This window comes from Lepisma saccharinum, chromosome 12, assembly GCF_977018435.1.
Source record: "Lepisma saccharinum chromosome 12, izLepSacc3.1, whole genome shotgun sequence".
Lineage (NCBI taxonomy): Eukaryota > Metazoa > Arthropoda > Insecta > Zygentoma > Lepismatidae > Lepisma > Lepisma saccharinum.
In genome coordinates this window covers 39,352,040-39,371,730 of record NC_139240.1, presented here as the reverse complement: position 1 = coordinate 39,371,730, position 19,691 = coordinate 39,352,040, and the positions used below count along the sequence as shown (strand labels likewise).

Sequence of the window (19,691 nt, the reverse complement as noted above, 5' to 3'; positions counted from 1 at the left end):
CACAACAATCGTCGAGTGGTTTTATTTCCGAAGCGAACGTTGCAATGTCCAGACAAGTTACCTTTTGAGATGCATTTACCTGGCTACCAGTACTGCGGACCGGGTACCAAACTCGAGAAAAAATTGGAGAGAGGGGACAAGGGTGTGAATCCGTTGGACGCCGCATGCAAAAATCACGACATCGCTTACAACACCACGCAGACGGATCTGGATGCACGTCACGAAGCAGACAGAAAGTTAGAGCACGCAGCTTTCGAAAAGTTCGTGAGCAGAGACGCAGAGAGCAGAGACTAAAAAAACAGTATTGCTAATGGAGCAGATAGAAAAATCGCTGCAGTGCGCCGATGCACAGCTGTTACGTACAACAATAAAATTAGAGAATTCAGGTCTATCTAACGTTGAGTTTTAAACGTCATGCATTATACCAGGACTAGGATTAATATGTACTAACAAGTGACTTTGTATGTAGCTACATACATATGGACTAAAAATTCGCAAAATATGAACTAACACATAAGTAAAATTACCAAAAATGCTGCAAAGAAGACTTCTTCATACGATTCCTTATTTGAGTAATTTCAAACAAAATAAAAAAAATATATATATTATTTTTCATTGCATTAATGCACTGGTGGCGTTTTAAGTTTTCACTTCCAAAACCCGTATACACTGGTATGGAACTGCAACGGCAGATAATAACATGCCAACGTGTTAAACCGCTACAATTGCACCATAACACTCCTCCTGAAGCAGTATTATTATTTCCTCTCTGAGATCGGCGACAGTCGGTTGCCTTTGTTGTACATTTACAAAGAATGCCGGCTTCCACAACAATAACAAGTACATATACTGCCACTAGACGATAAGCTGCGCGGCTTTTTTTTTGTTATAAACCAGGGCCGGCGCTAGTCATTTTGCCTCCCTGCGAGGTGGCGGCAGATGCCGCTCTATTTCGACCCCCCCCCGGTCATTACGCAGCAACGGAAAATTGAAAATCAATATATTCCTAACTAAAACATCAAAATATAAAATAAATAATGAGACTTCTTATGTTATTTCAATACTATTCAGCGCAAAAGAATATCTCGCTCGATCACAGTTTTCAATAGGCTTATCACTTATCAAAGCATGGCAATTTTAACACAGAAAACAATATGTATCGCATTAAGCAGCAAAAATGACAGCCTCCTCTATGCAATTTCTACAAGAACACGTGCCGGAGCCAGAGTTGAAATAATGTTGGAGCTACATAATTTATTTATTTTGAATAATTCCAAAATTATGAAATATGAACAATTTGTTGCTGCTGTTCGCTGCTCTCTTGCCAAAATGCTTTATTGGGATGCTAACACCATGACTGGCTTCCTCCTTCATGAACTCGTGCACGTTGCTTAGAATTTCCCGAGCTTGGCTATGCAAGGTTTTTGATTTCAACTTCGACAGAACTGGAGTCATTATGGAATTTAACGTTCATTAGCAAACACACACTTTTACATACACACACGCAATACACGCACACAACGTCAAACCGATCAAATACTTAGTATAAAATAAAAATATAGTGCTTCCAATCCAACAAAACTCACCGCCACTTTACCTGCCTTTTCCCCTTCCATGACAGAAATAGTGCTTCATTATTACAGTTGGCAACACTAGTTACTAGCTAGCCAATGAACATGCACTGCATAAAAGAAGCAAGCACTATGCCGTGCTATATTGCCACATAAGCGTCCCTACCGAACGGTGGGAACCGCGAGCTGGAGCGCTATTCAATTGTTTTCAATGATGTTTGCGCGAGTGTGTCCAGGAATGGAATGACAATGTGGCAACAATAGCAAAGGTTATCGAGCAGGGTAGAACACATGATGTTAAGAGAGAAGGAGACGAAACGAAAATTCGTTTCTACGCAACGGCAAATTTACGTGTGTGCCACTCTACCACCATCGCCATGAACACAAAACAAAAATTGGGGTGGGGTATATAAATAACATAGAGTAAAAAATAATAATAATAACAACATGTCTCGTATAACTGATTTGCCACCCAAGCTACTATGTAAAATATTCAAAAAAGTAGTAAACGGAGATTGTGAGGATGTAGGGAAACTTATAATCATAGCAAGAACAACGCCGGAATTTCGCATCCCTTGTGAAATGGTTCTCAAGGACCATCTTCGGGAGATCAGCGGCCTAAGATGCGGTGATCTCAACATTCTGCTTTCGGCTGCAGGGGAAAAATTGAACGAGAGGTTGGACGAACTGGACAAGGCAAGGCAGAAAAGAAGATAGTACACAGTAGATTGGTACAAGTCTATGCAGGAGACAAAAAATATCATTACGCACATCATCGCGATTTCCGAAGCACAGACTTTCTTCCTCTGTTAAAAAAATAATAATATATATACGTGTCAAAAAAAACAACTTGAAGTTGGCAATAGAAATATTTTTTCCACACTTAGAGCACAGTTTGGTCGCACATATTCGCTTTCCCGGCACACAAGTACGACAGTGCCTTTGAAAACAGCAGTTTGGCACGTAGGGCAATTTTTTACAGAACGCATAATGCAGAGATTTTTTGGGGGTATGTTATTTAATATCCAATGCTGTGCAATGCAAAATATAATTGTTCACTTTTTTTAACTATTCTCTATGACCTTACTTGGGTTTTTTTTCGCCAAATTATATGCTTCTAGTCTCCTATACAATACAATATACGAACAATATTGTCAACAGTATCATATTTGAGCAGGTCGCTTGTCACCTAAACACTACAGCTCACAGGTTGGTAAAATCTGACATGAAAGCAGATAATACACTTAAGTCTTATTTATATATAATTTTCACAGACGTACAATATTGTCAACAGTATCATATTTGAGCAGGTCGCTTGTCACCTAAACACTACAGCTCACAGGTTGGGAAAATCTGACATGAAAGCAGATAATACGCTTAAGTCTTATTTATATATAATTTTCACGGGCGTACAATATTGTCAACAGTATCATATTTGAGCAGATCGCTTGTCACCTAAACACTACAGCTCACAGGTTGGTAAAATCTGACATGAAAGCAGATAATACGCTTAAGTCTTATTTATATATAATTTTCACGGGCGTACAATATTGTCAACAGTATCATATTTGAGCAGGTCGCTTGTCACCTAAACACTACAGCTCACAGGTTGGTAAAATCTGACATGAAAGCAGATAATACACTTAAGTTTTATTTATATATAATTTTCACAGACGTACAATATTATCAACAGTATCATATTTGAGCAGGTTGTTTGTAACCTAAACACTACAGCTCACAGGTTGGCAAAATCTGACATAAAAGCAGATAATACGCTTAAGTCTTATTTATATATAATTTTCACAGGCGTACAATATTGTCAACAGTATTATATTTGAGCAGGTCGCTTGTCACCTAAACACTACAGCTCACAGGTTGGTAAAATCTGACATGAAAACAAATAATACGCTTAAGTTTTATTTATATATAATTTTCACAAACATACAATATTGTTAAGAGCGTCAGTTTTCGTAGAGCTTTTTTTTTCCATCTTCCCTCTATACAGTGAAGCTGTAGAAGACACAATTAGCTAACCTAGCATACAACATACTTTCCTAATTAATATGGATATTGTCTGTGAATTGTGAATGATGAAAATATATCACCTTTGAATATTCTAGTAGAGTTGAGGAGGGGAAGGAGAAATTAATTGTTTTCTGGTGTTATTGGTGAAAAACTAATAATCCTCGTAAAACTAATTTTCAGAAAACTATTTATGGAACATTTAATAAAATAACAAATCCAGATAAACAAAATGAACGAAACATATTATTACGAATGGATTTTGTGTAAGGACCAGAAATTGTACCTTTCCAAATAGATAGCGAATAGATCACATGTAGAATATCATTTAGGCAAATTATAAGAAATTAATTAAGTCAGTTATCGAAGATTCATACCTCCAATTTCTCTGTAGGCACTTTAGAATAAAAGTTTTTCTATTTAAACATACCTATTCAAGAGAATATAGAAAACCCTTTGAAATAATTCATAAAAAAAACAAATTTCTTTCTCACTTTCATGAATATTTCGGAAGGGGCCAGAGCCCCTAAACCTCTCCTCCTGGTTCGCTATGGAAATGAGAAACTAGCTGATTGGAGAGGAGAGCATAAAAGTTTGTAAATCTAATTAAATATGTTTTATTTTATATATTAAATCTTATCATTTCTACAATCAAAATAATCAAAATTAACATGAGGTAAATATGTGATTAATTATAACTAACACTCCTTCTGTCTATTGAAAGCGAATGTTGCGTGCATGCGGAAATAACATAGAAAAAAAAGCGGATGGAAGCAATTTAAAATCACTGGGGCAAGGTCAGTATTACGAGAGCGTAAAAACACGTGCTTTCATTCAACTTCGAAAAAATAAGAATAAATGTGTGCATACAAAACACATATGCTTTCTTTTCACAGTTGTAAAATCATATAAATTGTACATAAAATAAGTTGCGGGAAGGCTCTCTCTTTTATGTCTGTGTATATGTTGTACAATTAGGTACAAGTATTGTACAATTAGGTACAAATTGTTGTACAATTATTTTCCCCAGTTGGAGTTGGGGGCATAACACTGGTACTATTTGTAATCACAGTGCTTACTCATGTATTTTGTTTAATATTTTATTTCAAATTCACTGTCAGAAACTAGTGTTGCCAGTTCCTGGATGTAGGTTTACCTACTCTGTTGGTTGTCACTGTCAAGCTTCCAGTATTCGTACAGCATAAAAAAGCTATAACCCCCCTCTCAAAATATATACATTGTATACGCCAAGATGCTCAATAGCCTAGCAACACATCATGAAAAAACATGCCAAGAGAACCCAATGGGTTTATAAGTCAGTGCTGCCAACTCATATTTGAGCAGGTCGCTTGTCACCTAAACACTACAGCTCACAGGTTGGTAAAATCTGACATGAAAGCAGATAATACGCTTAACTCTTCCCTCTCTTTCTCTCCTCTCTCTTTTTTTTTTTTTTTGTAAAAAGCTGTAGGTAGGCTGTCGGTTGTTTAACTCTTCCCTCTCTCTCTCCTCTCTCTTTTTTTTGTAAAAAGCCATGGCAAAATTAGTACCAGTAGGTTGGCAACTTTGCTTTAGGTTAGGTTAGGTTAGGTTAGGTTAGGTTAGGTTAGAGTAGGTTAGGTTAGGTTAGGTTAGGTTAGAGTAGGTTAGGTTAGGTTAGGTTAGGTTAGGTTAGAGTAGGTTAGGTTAGGTTAGGTTAGAGTAGGTTAGGTTAGGTTAGGTTAGAGTAGGTTAGGTTAGGTTAGGTTAGGTTAGGTTAGGTTAGGTTAGGTTAGGTTAGGTTAGAGTGGGTGTTGGCAGCTGTCGGTTGTTTAACTCTTCCCTCTCTCTCTCCTCTCTCTTTTTTGTAAAAGGTTATAGCAAAAATACCAGTAGGTTGGCAAAAATTGCTTTATGCACTGTAAGGCAAGTCTTAAGTAAAATTGCCAGCTCCTTGTTTTAGGTTAGATTAGACAAAAAAAGCTGTAGGTGGGTGTTGGCAGCTGTCGGTTGTTTAACTCTTCCCTCTCTCTCTCCTCTCTCTTTTTTTTTGTAAAAAGCTATGGCAAAAATACCAGTAGGTTGCCAACTTTGCTTTATGCACTGTAACTCAAGCCTCAAGCAAAGTTGCCAGCTCCTTGCTTTAGGTTAGGTTAAACCAAGACAAAAACCTTGGTGATTTTTTCGAGTAGGTGTTGGCGACACTGCGAGCCCCACCGAGCCCCACTTCCGGTTGCAGAACTCTCAAGCAAAATTGCCAGCTCCTTGCTTTAAGTTAGGTTAGACCAAAAAAAAACCTTGGTGATTTTTTCGAGTAAAAAGTTGGCAACACTGCGAGCCCCACCGAGCCCCACTTCCGGTTTGTAAACTCTCAAGCAAAATTGCCAGCTCCTTGCTTTAGGTTAAGTTAGACCAACAAAAACCTTGGTGATTTTTTCGAATAAGCAGCTGGCAACACTGCGAGCCCCACGAGCCCCACTTTCGGGCTTAGAACCCGGCCACTTGTACTACTTCTATTAAGTAAATTAGCATGCTTCAATATTTCTGAACCACTGCGTCAACTGTTCGCTTCCTATTTGCAGAACCGTAAGCAGTACGTAAGGTATAAAGGCCACGCATCCGACGAGATAAGAGTCACCTCAGGAGTACCTCAGGGGTCTAACCTTGGGCCACTTCTTTTCACATTACTTATTAACGATTTGCCGGATTCATTTGAAAACTCACGCAAATTGCTGTTTGCAGATGACCTGAAATTTTACAGGAAAATAAGCAAGCAAAATGACAGTGTGCAACTTCAAAATGATGTTCCAAAGTTAGAAACGTGGATAAAAATCAATGATTTAACACTAAATACCAGTAAATGTCATTATGTAATATATACTCGAAAGAAAACCCCAGTTGAATTTCAGTATCAAATATACAACAATACTCTAGCAAGAAATTTTACAGTCAAGGATTTAGGGGTTATTTTTTATTCAAATCTTACTTTCAATAAACACGTTGAACAAATAATTAGTGAAGCGTTCAAGAACCTTGGGTTTATTCTTAGAATGGGGAGGGATTTCAAGCGTATAGAGACACTAAAAGTTTTGTATTATTCATATGTAAGTCCAAAACTCGAATATGTATCTGTTATATGGAATATAGGCACAGCAAAGTACAGTGTAGCAATTGAAAGAGTCCAATCGAGATTTCTTAGATTCTTAAAATACAAATTTCAGAAAGTTTACCTCATATTTGAACACTACGACAACCTAATATATGAATGTCGGTTTACAAAGCTGTCACAGAAGAACGTTACATGAAATAGTATTCTTGTGGAAATTGTTAAATCACGAAATAGATGCTGAACATCTACTCTGCCAGATTAATTTTCGAATCCCGTCATCGAAAACTAGACTAAAGAATGAAGTTTTTCTTATAAAGAAGGCTAGATCCGAAATTAAAAAGAAATCTCCATTGTGGAGAATGTGCACCAGTTACAATAACTTGCTAATCAAGAATAACACCATTGACATCTCTTCTATGAACCTGAGGGACTTCAGTAAAGCCACTATTGACACAATGGCCTAAGCTTAAACACATAATTTCGTATTGAAATTGTGTGATATATATATATATATATATATAATTGTAATGACTATGTATCCTTCATATGGGCTCTGTAATTAGGTATGTACCTGTTGAGTTCAATAAATAAATAAATATTATTTGGATTAAATGGGAGAATATGAAAACATGACCCGGTTCTTACATTTTACACGGATTTGTTTTCAATTCGAATAGTGACTGAAATTTATTTATGTTATTAACAATAAAAATAACAAGTTTTTATTTTATTTTTGTAACTTGAAATGAACGATGCCAATCTTCGGGGAGAGTTGAAGGACTGGTACGTACAACCCCCCTCACCTCGCTCATTGGTGTTGATCCGTACCCACACACACAGACCCGTAGCCAGGGTAGAGGACATGAGGGCTATGAAATATTATAATGTGATCCTACAAAATTCTACAAAAACAAGAATTGACAATTTTTCAGATTTTGCAAGAATTCCGATATCGTCTTTGCATAAATGTGACGTGGGTTTGATGTGGAGCAGATGTCCGGAGTCTGCAATATTTAGTATTTTAGGTTTCTAACGATTGATGCAAAGCTACCAGACGTCCCTATTTAGTCTGGATATTCTATTATTTTTAACCCCTGTCCCGACTTTTTCGAACTACAGTCGTGTTGCGAAGATGTTTATTTTCTTCGTTAACTCACATTTAGACATGTTCCTTATTTTAATTGCTAATACAGTCCATCCAGTGGAAAAGGTGACTAATGAGAAATGAAAGACAAGACGTTGTGGACTGGTAGTTTACAATAACGTTTATTCAAAATAGACACCTTGTGAGTCAATACATGCACTGAAGCGGTTGTAGAACTTTGTGAAGCAGTCTTGGTACTCCTGTTTCGGAATTGCCTCCAAAATCGCGGTTGAAGCCTGTTGGATGTCTGGAATGGTGTCGAAACTCATTCCTTTCAACGCCAATTTCAGTTTTGGAAATAGCCAGAAGTCGCATGGAGCTAAATCTGGAGAATATGGGAGATGATTGAGCTCCACTATCCCTATTTTGGCCAAAAACTGGCGTACCAACCTGCTCTTGTGCACGGGTGCATTGTCGTGCAACAGAGACCATGAGCCCTGTTCCCGATATTCAGGCCGAACTCTACGAATCCTGGCCAATAGACGATGCAAAATACCCACGTAATAAATAGCGTTGACAGTGTGACCGTCTGGAGTGAATTACTTGTGGATGATGCCTTTGGAATGGAAGAAAACCGTGAGCAGGATTTTGATTCGGCTCTTCTGCATGCGCACTTTCTTCGGTTTTAGAGACCCTGGACCATAATGAAATCTTGCATACCACTTAAACACGTTCTTACGGCTCAATTCCTCACTACCGTAAACAGTTTGAATCATTTGAAACGTCTCTGTTGCACTTTTACCTAATGTGAAACAGAATTTAATGTTTGCACATTGCTCCGTTTCCGACCGACGTTCAGCAGGTACTGTCAATCACAAGATCCGTATGCGTCGATCGTCGACGCTAGTGCTTTGAAACTTTGCCGGAAGAAAGTCAAAATGTGTCGCTACGTAGTACATATACTTCTCCATAGATGGCACTGGTGGTTCCGTGGCAAAAAAAATCAGTCACCTTTCCTACTGGACGGACTGTGTAAGTAACATGTCCTCCTCGGCATGGGTTCAGTCTCTGGGTTTTCGGCCTGTGTATAGGACCGGTGGCAACCCACCATCGTGAGGAAATTGGGGAGCTACGAGTGAGCAGCGTAAACTGGACATAAAAATCTCCTATAACGGCTGGGGGTTTGACGTACTGAGCCCATGTCACCCCATTACCAGTCGAAGAACTCCACATCTCTAGGTAGGTCTGTGGAAGGGAGACTGACAGTCGGGAGATAAGCCAAGGCCCTTATTGGCTGTAGAGCCACGGGTTATTATTACGTATTGTAATACGTAACATTTTAATTTATTTTAATATATTATTTTCCAATCATAGAATTATCACGCCTGTTCAAATTTGCTGGTACATGAAAATTGGAAACATTGTTAATTTGCGGAACATAGTTATATTCGAATACTTCTGAGAACTGAATATAAACAATAAGCGCAAAGCTGTACGCCGTGTGACAGTTTTATCTGTAAACGACTATGTTGCTGATTGTCGGGTCGGGTTAGGGAGGGGTCTATTGGAGAGTCGAATTTTTTCTTTACTTTGGACCATAATATCGCAACTTTATAATTGTACATTTAGCTCTAGCAGAAATATTACCATATAGTAGATGGCGACATGCTCCAACGGCATTTCGGCGATCTTTTTTGGAGGAGTGGTTAGGTTAGCACAGTCCTAGTCCTTCATCAATTTCATAATCATCACTCATGCTCAGCGCCGAGATTAAACAACAGTCAGGCGCGGCGCCTGATAATATTCGCATGAGCACGTGAACACTCATGCATATGTTTTAAATTACGTATATATTAAATGCACCCGGTTAGAGAAGATAGTTAAACCAGACAAGAGTAGGCTACCCTTATCTGTGGTTAAACTTCCATTTACCCTACAATTAGTGGCTTTATTGTCGCCAGCTACCAATTTGTAGTTGCAGTACATTTTAAAAACCATGGATACAAGAAAGCCATGGTTTTGTTACAAAAAAGATTTGTAGCTTGTAGCGGAAAACTCGCTGTAGCTACTTGTTCTGGACGTATATTTTTTCACACATCTTGCATTGTGGATTTGTATTTGGAAATTTGCTGCGCCACGTGCAAACTCTTAAATGTTAAAACGCCAAGCGCAGCATATCTACGAGTTATTATTAGTTCTTGGATATTTGACGATTTCCTTCCAAATACTACCATGACAGAGATCTACAGTGCCTCCCCGATGGCGTAGTGGTTCCTTGTAATCAAGGGGTCCCTGGTTCGATACCCTATGGAGGCACATAGTGGTTAGGATCCCACTTTAAACTGTAGGTTCAGTCCAGATTAGCCTTTCTTTGCATTAATTGGACTTAAAAACTCAGACACCGACCTACAGACGGTCAAAATATAGCGATCAATGACAGTGGCCGATTAAGTAGCATTCTTATGAGTTGTGTATGCCCTTTTATCTGCAGGTGCTGAAGAATTAAAGCTGAATTCGCTTTAGTCGGAGGACTAGGGGCTGCCATTCTACCAGGAGACAACGGTACCTCATAAATTGTGTATCATGCGGTTCCTTTGCTTTGACATCGAGTTAGCCCAGTCAGAATTTCTGAAAGACGTTGAATTTTGTTCAGAAGTGTGGAAGAGATTGATTCAAAATGCACAGGCACGAGCACTGTACCCAAATGACTATTAATGAGCAGTTATTCTTGACAAAGGCAAAGTGTCGGTTTTCCGAAGTTATGGAATGTTCTGTTTTTTTTTTTTTATTTCGATGAGCAAATACATCATGCATAAAGGTGGGAAACCTAAATTTGCACCATATTGCATGAGAAAAGCAGACATTATTCTAAGGTGTACAAAAGCCCTAGAGGTTTCATTGTTATAATTACATGAACATACAAGTAATAGGGGAAGTAAACATTTGTGCAAAGTACTACGTCTTTCCCCTAGTGCGAGGTAAACATTTTATTACATGTAACTAGCATATTACTTATAATTAGTGCCATTGATATTTTTTGCAAACGCCATAACACCGAAAAATGTTAATTGCTGAAAATAATATTTATTTGTGTGCCTTGACATGTTCTGAATTAGTGTTGCCCACGGGACGAGACGGGACAGGCTTTTAAAAATTCGAGACGAGACGAGATTGATCATGTGTCATAAGACAAACGAATATTTTCGAGACGAGACAGCATTTCCACGAGACTCCACGATACGAGACAGGCCAAAGTCTCGTCTCGTGGGCAACACTATTCTGAATACATGTTCCATCCATTCGAAATCTCGAAATTGGTATAAAATGTTGCCTCTCTTTCAAATTTCAACATATTTTATGCTTAAAGAACTAAAAATACAGCGAAAATCAACATTCGTGTGTTTTAGGGTCAAAAAATAAAATGTACCATATTCACACATGTATACCGTGCAAATTTTCCAAAATTTCATCCAAAAGAAAACAATGGTGCGTATTATTCATGGAATAATTCCGATAGCTACATGAAACCACGTGCAAATGGATATTTCCCACGATTTTTCTTCTATTCGAAATTTTTGCATCCCCGAACGAAGTAGCGAAGTTCTGGCGGAAACCGAGTGCACGCCTACCGTCAAACGGAAGTGGTAATATCGGTATTTTCCGCGCCAAAAAAAGTTTTTGCGTTCCTGAGTGAAGTGATGTGGTTTGGTGAAGATCGGGTGAGCACTTATAGTCATACAGGAGTCGTAACATCGGTTTTTGAAGCGCAAGAAAAGTTTTACTTTACTGAGGAAAGTGGCGCTGTTTTTTTGGAGATCGAATGCGCATCTACCGTCATTCGGGAGCCGTAACATCGGTACATATCGCGCGAGAAATAATGGAAAGTAACTTCCTCAGAAACACTTTTTCCAGTTTGTAACACTGTCACGAACAATTTAAAATACTCAAAATACTCCATTAAAACACAATGAATGTATAATTTTAGGTATATTTTGTAGAAAAGTGTGTTACAATTTGAGGGATAACGATACCGAAAAATAAAAAAGATACCACCACTTTTGAAAAAATATAACACCGAAAAATCAAGGCCCCACTTAATAGCAGTGTGCTAGTTCTAAACATTTCATGGTGATAGCTTCCCAACTTCGAAATTTCAAAAGAAAACTTGTGCTACAGGTAAATAGTATATTGTCAAAGGTTAAGGGAGGACATGAACAAACTTTTGGGGCAATATGTTGCCACATTAAAAAAAACTTTAATTAACTTTTTTGATTCTTTTATTACATAGTATTTAAGTAATCGTTGGCTCAATCCTTTGCAGGTGTAGAGACTTACCTGCCCACGAAAATTTCTCCGAGCAATATAATCGCTGCAGCGAAAACGCCGGCTGCCAAGACAAGTAAAGCCATGGAGAAGTCAATGATAGTTACAGCTTTCATCTGTGCACTTCCTAGACATGCGGGCTTCTTTGCGTACCATACATGTAGCTGTCTGGCCAGCAAACCAGTATCCACCATTCTCCTCAGTCTGTGAAGAAGAAACCGGGCATGAGATTGCAGCTGCGGCGGTGATGTGAGTACATGCAAACGTATGCTGATATACAATATCTTGTTCTTTTGGGAGGGGTACAGCATATGCTGTCAGCACACACTCACATACTATATGCATACCAGAGGTGTGCGGTGACACACAAATATGTTATAATAATAATTATAGCTACCATTAGGATACAGGGTGATGCAAAATTGGGTTGCATAGGTGAACAACCACCACGGGCTCCAGACCTAATACCCTTGGATTTTTACTTGTGAGGACACGTAAAAGTTATCGTGTACGCTAAGATAATTAAGAGCCTGAACCACCTCAAATTCGCCATTTCTCAAATCACCCCCAGTACACTATCAGACGTCTTATGCAAATGGGAGCGTGGAATTGAAACGTGCATTCAAGTACAGAGTGCGCGTATTGAACGCGTACTGAAATTGTGGCCATAGGCGTCCGCAGACCCTCTGATTATGGGGGGCAAAAACCTTGATGAAAGTCCAGTCGGGAAAGGAAACTGTCTGTTTCATTGCATTGATGGCTCGTATATACAAATTTTTGCAAAATGAAAACATTATTGATTTCATATGGCCCAAAAAAATTTATGGGGAGCCATGGCATTCTCTTTTAGATTTGTTTTATTTCGATCGTTTGGAGCCCAGGCCCAACTCCCGCTGCTCCCTAGCCACGGTGTGGACTTGAGAAGGTTGTAAGATAGCAGACATTGCGAGCGAAGCGAGCAAGACAATTTTACAAAATATATATATTTTTTGCATCAAATTTGATATCGAGAGAGCCAATTTTCCCTTTGTGCCACCCTGCAGGTTAGGATGGAGTGAAAATGGGCTAAATTTTTTTTTTTGAATTTCAATTAGCTAGATATGTCAAAAGGTGCCAATAGATCAATAGAACACTGTGTAAAAATTTCAAGACTTTTGAACAATATTTTGATCGCCCTTCGCAATCTTTTATTTTGCAATACTAAGCGACATTACAACGATATAACGATATAGTCAGTCAATAGTGACTATCAGTCAGTTTAGTCACCTTAAAACTCAGTTAATGCAATCAAATGCCACAGTTACAAGGTGAAGTGAGAGAAGTCACGTTTCGACTCGAACGTTGGCATTAGCTGTCGAGAAGCGATGCGTGCACGGATGAAGCCATCTCGCGATTTCTGTCCACAAACAGCTTTCGCCGCCTCGGTCACCAGCTTCACGTGTGTGGTTGGGGAATTTTGAGAAGGTGAGAGTTGGAGTCACCACCGTTGTGATGAGATCCCTGAGCTCAGTGTCCGTCATTGCCTTGATTACGGGAGGGTCCGAGATAGGGCAGAAGGCCCAGTCAATCACGTCGAAGTATTCCACGGCGTCGAAGTTGAGTTTTGCGGGAACCTTAAACCTCCGTATTTGTCCACTGGGGTCTGCTGCAGCTCTGGCCTTCATCACTCGTCGCAGGCCCAGCTCACATATGTGTGGTCGATGGTCCGTCATCATGGCCAGGAGCAGATTCTCTGGGTGAGCGAAGTATGCACTGCGATGAATGACGGAACCAACGATATTCTTGTGCTTAGGGCTGAGGTATCGTCACTTGACGAGCATCTGGTGAAGGTGCCTAGCTCCATCTTTGCGTGACCAGTGGGCTTTTACGGCGAACCACGTTGGAGCATATACGCGAATGATGAACGTCACCAGCTTTTTCAGATTCTCTGACGGTTCCACGTCGCTTACATATAATCGGAGGATTCGATTGGCTGTCGTTATCCATCGTGAGTGATTCAGGCAACCTGGGTTTCGCATTGCCGGATTGACGATACATTCACCTTTGCCGATGCTATTGCACGTTTCCAGTAGATACGAGGGGCGATCAGGTTGCTCTGACCCTAACATAGAAAGAGCGGCAATAGGGTTTCAATTTTTTTTTTATTTTTCAACATACTCCCCTGCAACTCCAATGCACTTCTCCCATCGGTGCTCCAACGCCTGGATACCTTGCAAAAAAAAATCTTCCGACTGGTCCTCCAACCATGAGTCCACAGCCCTTATCACCTCAGAATCATCAGAAAATGTTTGCCAACGAATGTCATTCTTCAAATGTTTGAACAAATGGAAATCACTGGGGGCCAAATCTGGGGAATAGAGTGGGTGGGGCAGCAATTCGAACGATGCATCTGCGATAGCGGCCCTCGCAATGCGTGAGGTGTGGACAGGTGCATTGTCCTGGTGAAGGAGCACACCACGGGTCAACATCCCACGCCTCTTTTTCTTAATGGAATCACGTAATTTCTTGATTAGGTCACTGTAGTATGTGCCAGTGATGGTTTGGCCTCTTTGTAGATAGTCCACAAGAAGGACACCCTTGCAGTCCCAGAAAATTGAGGCCATCACCTTCTTGGCTGACGTTTGCACCTTGATCTTCTTCGTTGGTGGAGAATGTGGGTGTTTCCACTCCATGCTTTGTGATTTTGTTCCTGGGTCGAAGTGATGGACCCATGTTTCATCCATAGTTACAAATCGGGCAAGGAAATCGTCTATGTCAGCACGAAACTTGTCAAGAAGTTCTTGACTGATGAGCACTCGGGTGTGCTTCTGATCTGGGGTGAGGTTTCGAGGGACCCATCTTGCAGCAATTTTTTTCATTTGCAATTCCTGGGTAATTATGTTTTGCACAGTGCCATATGACAGGCCACACATCTCAGCAACATGACGCATAGTGACTCGACGATCCTTCAGCACGATATCGTGGACTTTGTTAATGTTTTCGGTCGTCATGACAGTTTTCGGTGCTCCACCTGCATGTTCATTCTCACACGACTCTCTCCCACAATTAAACTCACGACACCATCTCTTCACCATACTGTATGAAGGAGCACTGTCCCCTAATGTATCCACCAAGTCCTCATGAATTTTGGATACCGTCCACTTCTTCTTCACAAAATATGTAATCACAGCTCTCACCTCAGTTTTCTTCATTTTGGCACATTGACACAACTTCACTCAGTTAAACCCCTGCAAAAAGAAAACTGTACGCTACTCAGACTTGCAATTCAGATTGAAAGCATATAAAGGATCACTAAACAATAACAAAATAAAAAATCAATCGTGACGTCATTCCTTCTATGTTAGGGTCGGAGCAACCTGATCGCCCCTCGTAGCGCTGATCTGTGCTCAACTCCTTCGGGTCAACATTGGACAGTTGCTCGGTCAGCTGCACCGGTGCAAATGAGGAGACAGGCTGTTCGCTACACGTCACTAGCCGCTTTCCGATATCTCCACGGAAACCGTGCGGGCCTGTAGTCGTGCCATCGAGTGCCTGGAATAGATGGCGCAGGGGCAGCTCATTGGCATGGAGCAGACATACCAGCCACTGCAGAGGACGCTCCAAGGTTTCTTCCAGTCGGAGGATAACGCTCGCTGTGTGTCTCGTGTTCACATTTGTGCCGTGACACCCTACAACTTTAATGTTCTCTGTCTGCGCATTCCTCTCTTTGAAACTAGCGACTATTGACTCAGCTATGTCTTTGCTGGAGCCTGATGGCGGAGTCGTGTGGCTGAAGTACGAAGAACCGGGCTCTGCGATGATGCCTATGTGTTCTTCCGTGAGGGTTTTTCTGTGTTACTTGTTGTCATCGCCGAGAACTTGTGTCAAAGTTTGATCCTTGTGGCCATCAAAGAATATGTCAGTGTGAGTGTGGTCAAACTGGTCATCATTCTGCTGGAGTTCCTTGCGAGTTTTGCTGCGTTCTCGGCGGATCTTGCTTCGATCGATTACTTTATAGATCGGTCGATTGGCGACACGAGACCAAGATCATGCAGAACTGATGTTGCTAATACAGCAGCCGATCCATCCGAGACTCGGATCCGATCGCAAGCTTTAGCGAGTGAAGGTAGAGAGATTGTCATTTTCTTACATTGGCGATTCTGCTTTGGCTTAGTCTTGACTGATTCTGTATCTGGAATGTACTCATCGCCAGTGGCACTGACCGACGGGTACGTGTCATCTTCGGCACTGTCGGCAGAATCGGCTTGACCTTTACTCTCAACGGTCCTCTGCTTCTTCATTCGTTTGAGATTGGCTTCCTCTCTTTCAGCTTTCTTCTTCAATGTTGACGTCTCCTCTTGATCTATACTGCTGATTATCATCTTTTTTAGTCCTCTCTGGTCTTCAAGGAAATGACGTTCCTTTGCCGGAACTTAGAATTCTTTCGCGCATTTGCAGTTGGAAACCATGTCGATGCACTTGCATTTGCTGAGATCAAACAGACTGTCGCGAAAGTCCGAGAGTCTCCGTTGGTAGTTGGGTTGATCCTTTTTACCTTTGTAGACTTTTAGGATTGTGTTGTATTGTCGTGGAACCATCTGAGTTTTTCAATCGCTTGTGCGTGAGTTACTGTTGGAAGTGAGGCCCTTTCCCAGATCTCCTCGACTTCATAGCACAGTTTGCGAGATATGTCCAAAAATGATGGGTATTTTCCATTGTCCGTCCTCAGGTCTGGTCGCAGTTGAATATATTTCTTCATGAGATCGGTGCAGGTCGGCAGAGTATTGGTCGGTAGGTTTCGTGGAGCGCCAAATATCTCTTGTAACTGCCATCTCTCTGAAAATGGAAGTTCTGGGGATGGGGATATCCTGAGGATAACTTGATGTCCCCAGGATATCCCAAGGACATCCTGGGGATAATGTGTGTTGTATAGGTAAGCTATAGGGTAAATGGCACATTTTCAATAGACTAGCTTCTAAAAATAAAAAATTAAAAAAATTCACTTCACCCTACTATACAACACACGCTATCCCCAGGATGTCCGTGGGATATCCTGGGGACATACTGTTATCCTCAGGATACCCCCCTACAATGTATAGGTAAGCTTAAGATGGCCAATACCTTCTCAATAAGTAGCTCGATTAGATTCGCTACTTAATAAGCCATGCTGAAATCAAACTGAATCAGGCTACAAAGTCATAAAAAGGGTTAAAATGCCAATTATTTGAATAAGGTGAAGGGCGATCAAAAAGTTGACAGAAAATAATATGATTTTGCAGGATTCTTACTATGGACAAATGACACATTTTCCCTAGTCTAGCTTATAAAAATAAAAATAAAAGTTTTATCACTCCACCCTACTGCAGGTGCTCTTGGTGCTGGAAGAAATGATGCAAGAAAGACGTGAAAAATAATTCCATCTTGAGTATCCTTTTGTCTTGCTACTCTTAGTTCTTTTACCAACCAAGATTGGAGAGGGGCAATGCTTATTGACACCCCTGTGGTTGTGCCACTGCACCCCCTTCCCCTGTAGTTGCTTTGAACTTTAATCGGCATGAAAATACTTTATTTTCTTTAAGAGTATAATATAGTTTAATAACGGCGATAAGATTCCTCTACACTAAATTTCTAGGTGAAAATATAATAATGTATGGACGTCTGGAAGGGGGAGCAACGATGGCCACATCTCCCCCTTAGTAATCGAATGTCAACCTAAAATTATATATTTCACATGTATAATTTGATTTCAGTCATAGTAATTTACATTAATGCGATAATTTCAAATTCAAGTGGGGTTTTTGAGGGGACAACACTATTATCGGGGTAATATACTCCACGCTTATATATATCTTTCTTGTCCCTCCGTTGAAAAAAATCTGCGAACGTCCTCGATCGGGGGGGGGCAACTACCCCCCCCCCTTTGCACCCCGTGCGCACGCCTATGAATGTGGCCATTACACGTCAATCATGTGAATCTTTGCATGCACGTGTGTGTTTTCCTATGTAACCTGACTTTTGCCTCACCCTGTAATACATTTGCAAGTTCGAACCTGCGATAAAATGTAGTCTATTTAAAAGCAAGTACGACCTTTACGATCGTGTACAGTACAGGAGGTGAGACGAGAAACTCTCCCACCGATGTGCTGGGTGGGAAACGCGGCAAGCGCATGCGCGAACTTCCCTTATCGTGCACACAGGCAGGGTTGCCGAACGTCATAAATGTTGTGTGAGCACCGAGAAACGACGCGATCGACTTTCTTGTCTTCATTTAAAGCGTGTGTTTGTTTTGTGTGCAGTGTACTTGCTAGCATGGAAGCTTGCAGTTCAGAGAAAGCAAGTAAACTCGGTGGACGGAAAGTAATCCACAGCCAAGGGCGAGAAATTGTATATAATGTCAATGCATTTATGAGAGACGAGGTGGGAGTTCGTATGTCCTAAAACCAGTTGCAAAGGAGGGTGGCTCGCGAATGTGGTCTTTCATTCAGCAGTGTGAGAAGAATTGTACTAATAGAAAGTAAAGCATGAAGCCCCATAAAACACAACCTCGCCGAAAAATCAAAAGTCATATAGACGAGTTCGATAAGTGTGTTGTTAGGCGTTTTATGCACGAATTTCACCTTACGGACGGGGAAGGTATCCGAAGGGTTTTGAAACAAAGAATTGAGTTCCAAGGCAGTGAGTTTAAGTGGGGGAAAAGCCGAAAATAATAGACAATTGCTTATAGAAAAGGACGAAATAAGAAGTTTACGTTCATCGTACCTCAAAGCCATAAAAATCTTTCGTCGACAAGGGCGACCCATTGTTTACGTTGACGGACTTATTTTCACAGCTCGACAACAAAGAAAGAAGCTTGGGTGGATGGAACCGCGGCTGCCGTCAAAGCACTGGTGTCTAAAGGGCAACGTGTAATTGTTGTACATGCTGGCAGTTAATGTTCAAATCTGGAAAATCTTTTGGCTATTACCACCATGATATGAATGCCCAAAATTTTGATTTGATTTTTTTTTTTATTCGATATATTTTATTTTACTTCACGTTTTGTGCCTCTTGGCTAATTTGCGAAGATGGGAATGAGTGATGAAATGATGAAATTGATGAATGGACATTTACAAACAACCATGACGGAGTGGAATTCGAACCCGTGCGTGACCCTTGGCGTCGCAGCGCGATGTGCTAACCACTCAGCCACAGGGTTCGGGGAGAAGTTGATCCCAAATTTGACACGAAACAGTGTGGTTGTTGTTGACAACGCCTCATGCCATAACGTACAAATAAATCCTGCCTTCTTCCTCCTCCCGAAAAGACATTATGATTCAGTGGCTCGTTCAAAACACGCACACATGTTCAAACCAGAATTGTATTCATTGGTGAAAATTAACAAACCCCGTTTGAAGATGTTCAAAATTGATACCATCTTAGCAGAACACGGTCATTTCGTTGTATGTTTACCGCCATACCACCCAGATCTTCTTGCTTAGTTTTCTTGTGTTCTCGTTCTGCGTAGACATTTGACCCGTATGCACTGCCAACCCTGCTTCTGTGCGTCCTTCCCCTACGTATGGCTTGGGCGTGAGGCCGCGAGGAGTTTCTTGTCTTACCTACAGGCCCGTAGCCAGGAATTCTT

The 19,691-nt window shown here is 40.7% G+C and overlaps 1 protein-coding gene across 1 annotated transcript in view; it reads right to left on the bottom strand.

The window, feature by feature from the left end:
• Positions 1 to 19,691, bottom strand: part of LOC145996305 (ionotropic receptor 75a-like) — a 66,493-nt gene that overhangs the window by 10,982 nt on the left and 35,820 nt on the right. The window contains exon 7 of the mRNA XM_083132737.1: positions 12,101 to 12,292. Within this exon, the coding sequence (XP_082988863.1) occupies positions 12,101 to 12,292 (192 nt within the window). The remainder of the gene's footprint in view (positions 1 to 12,100; positions 12,293 to 19,691) is intronic.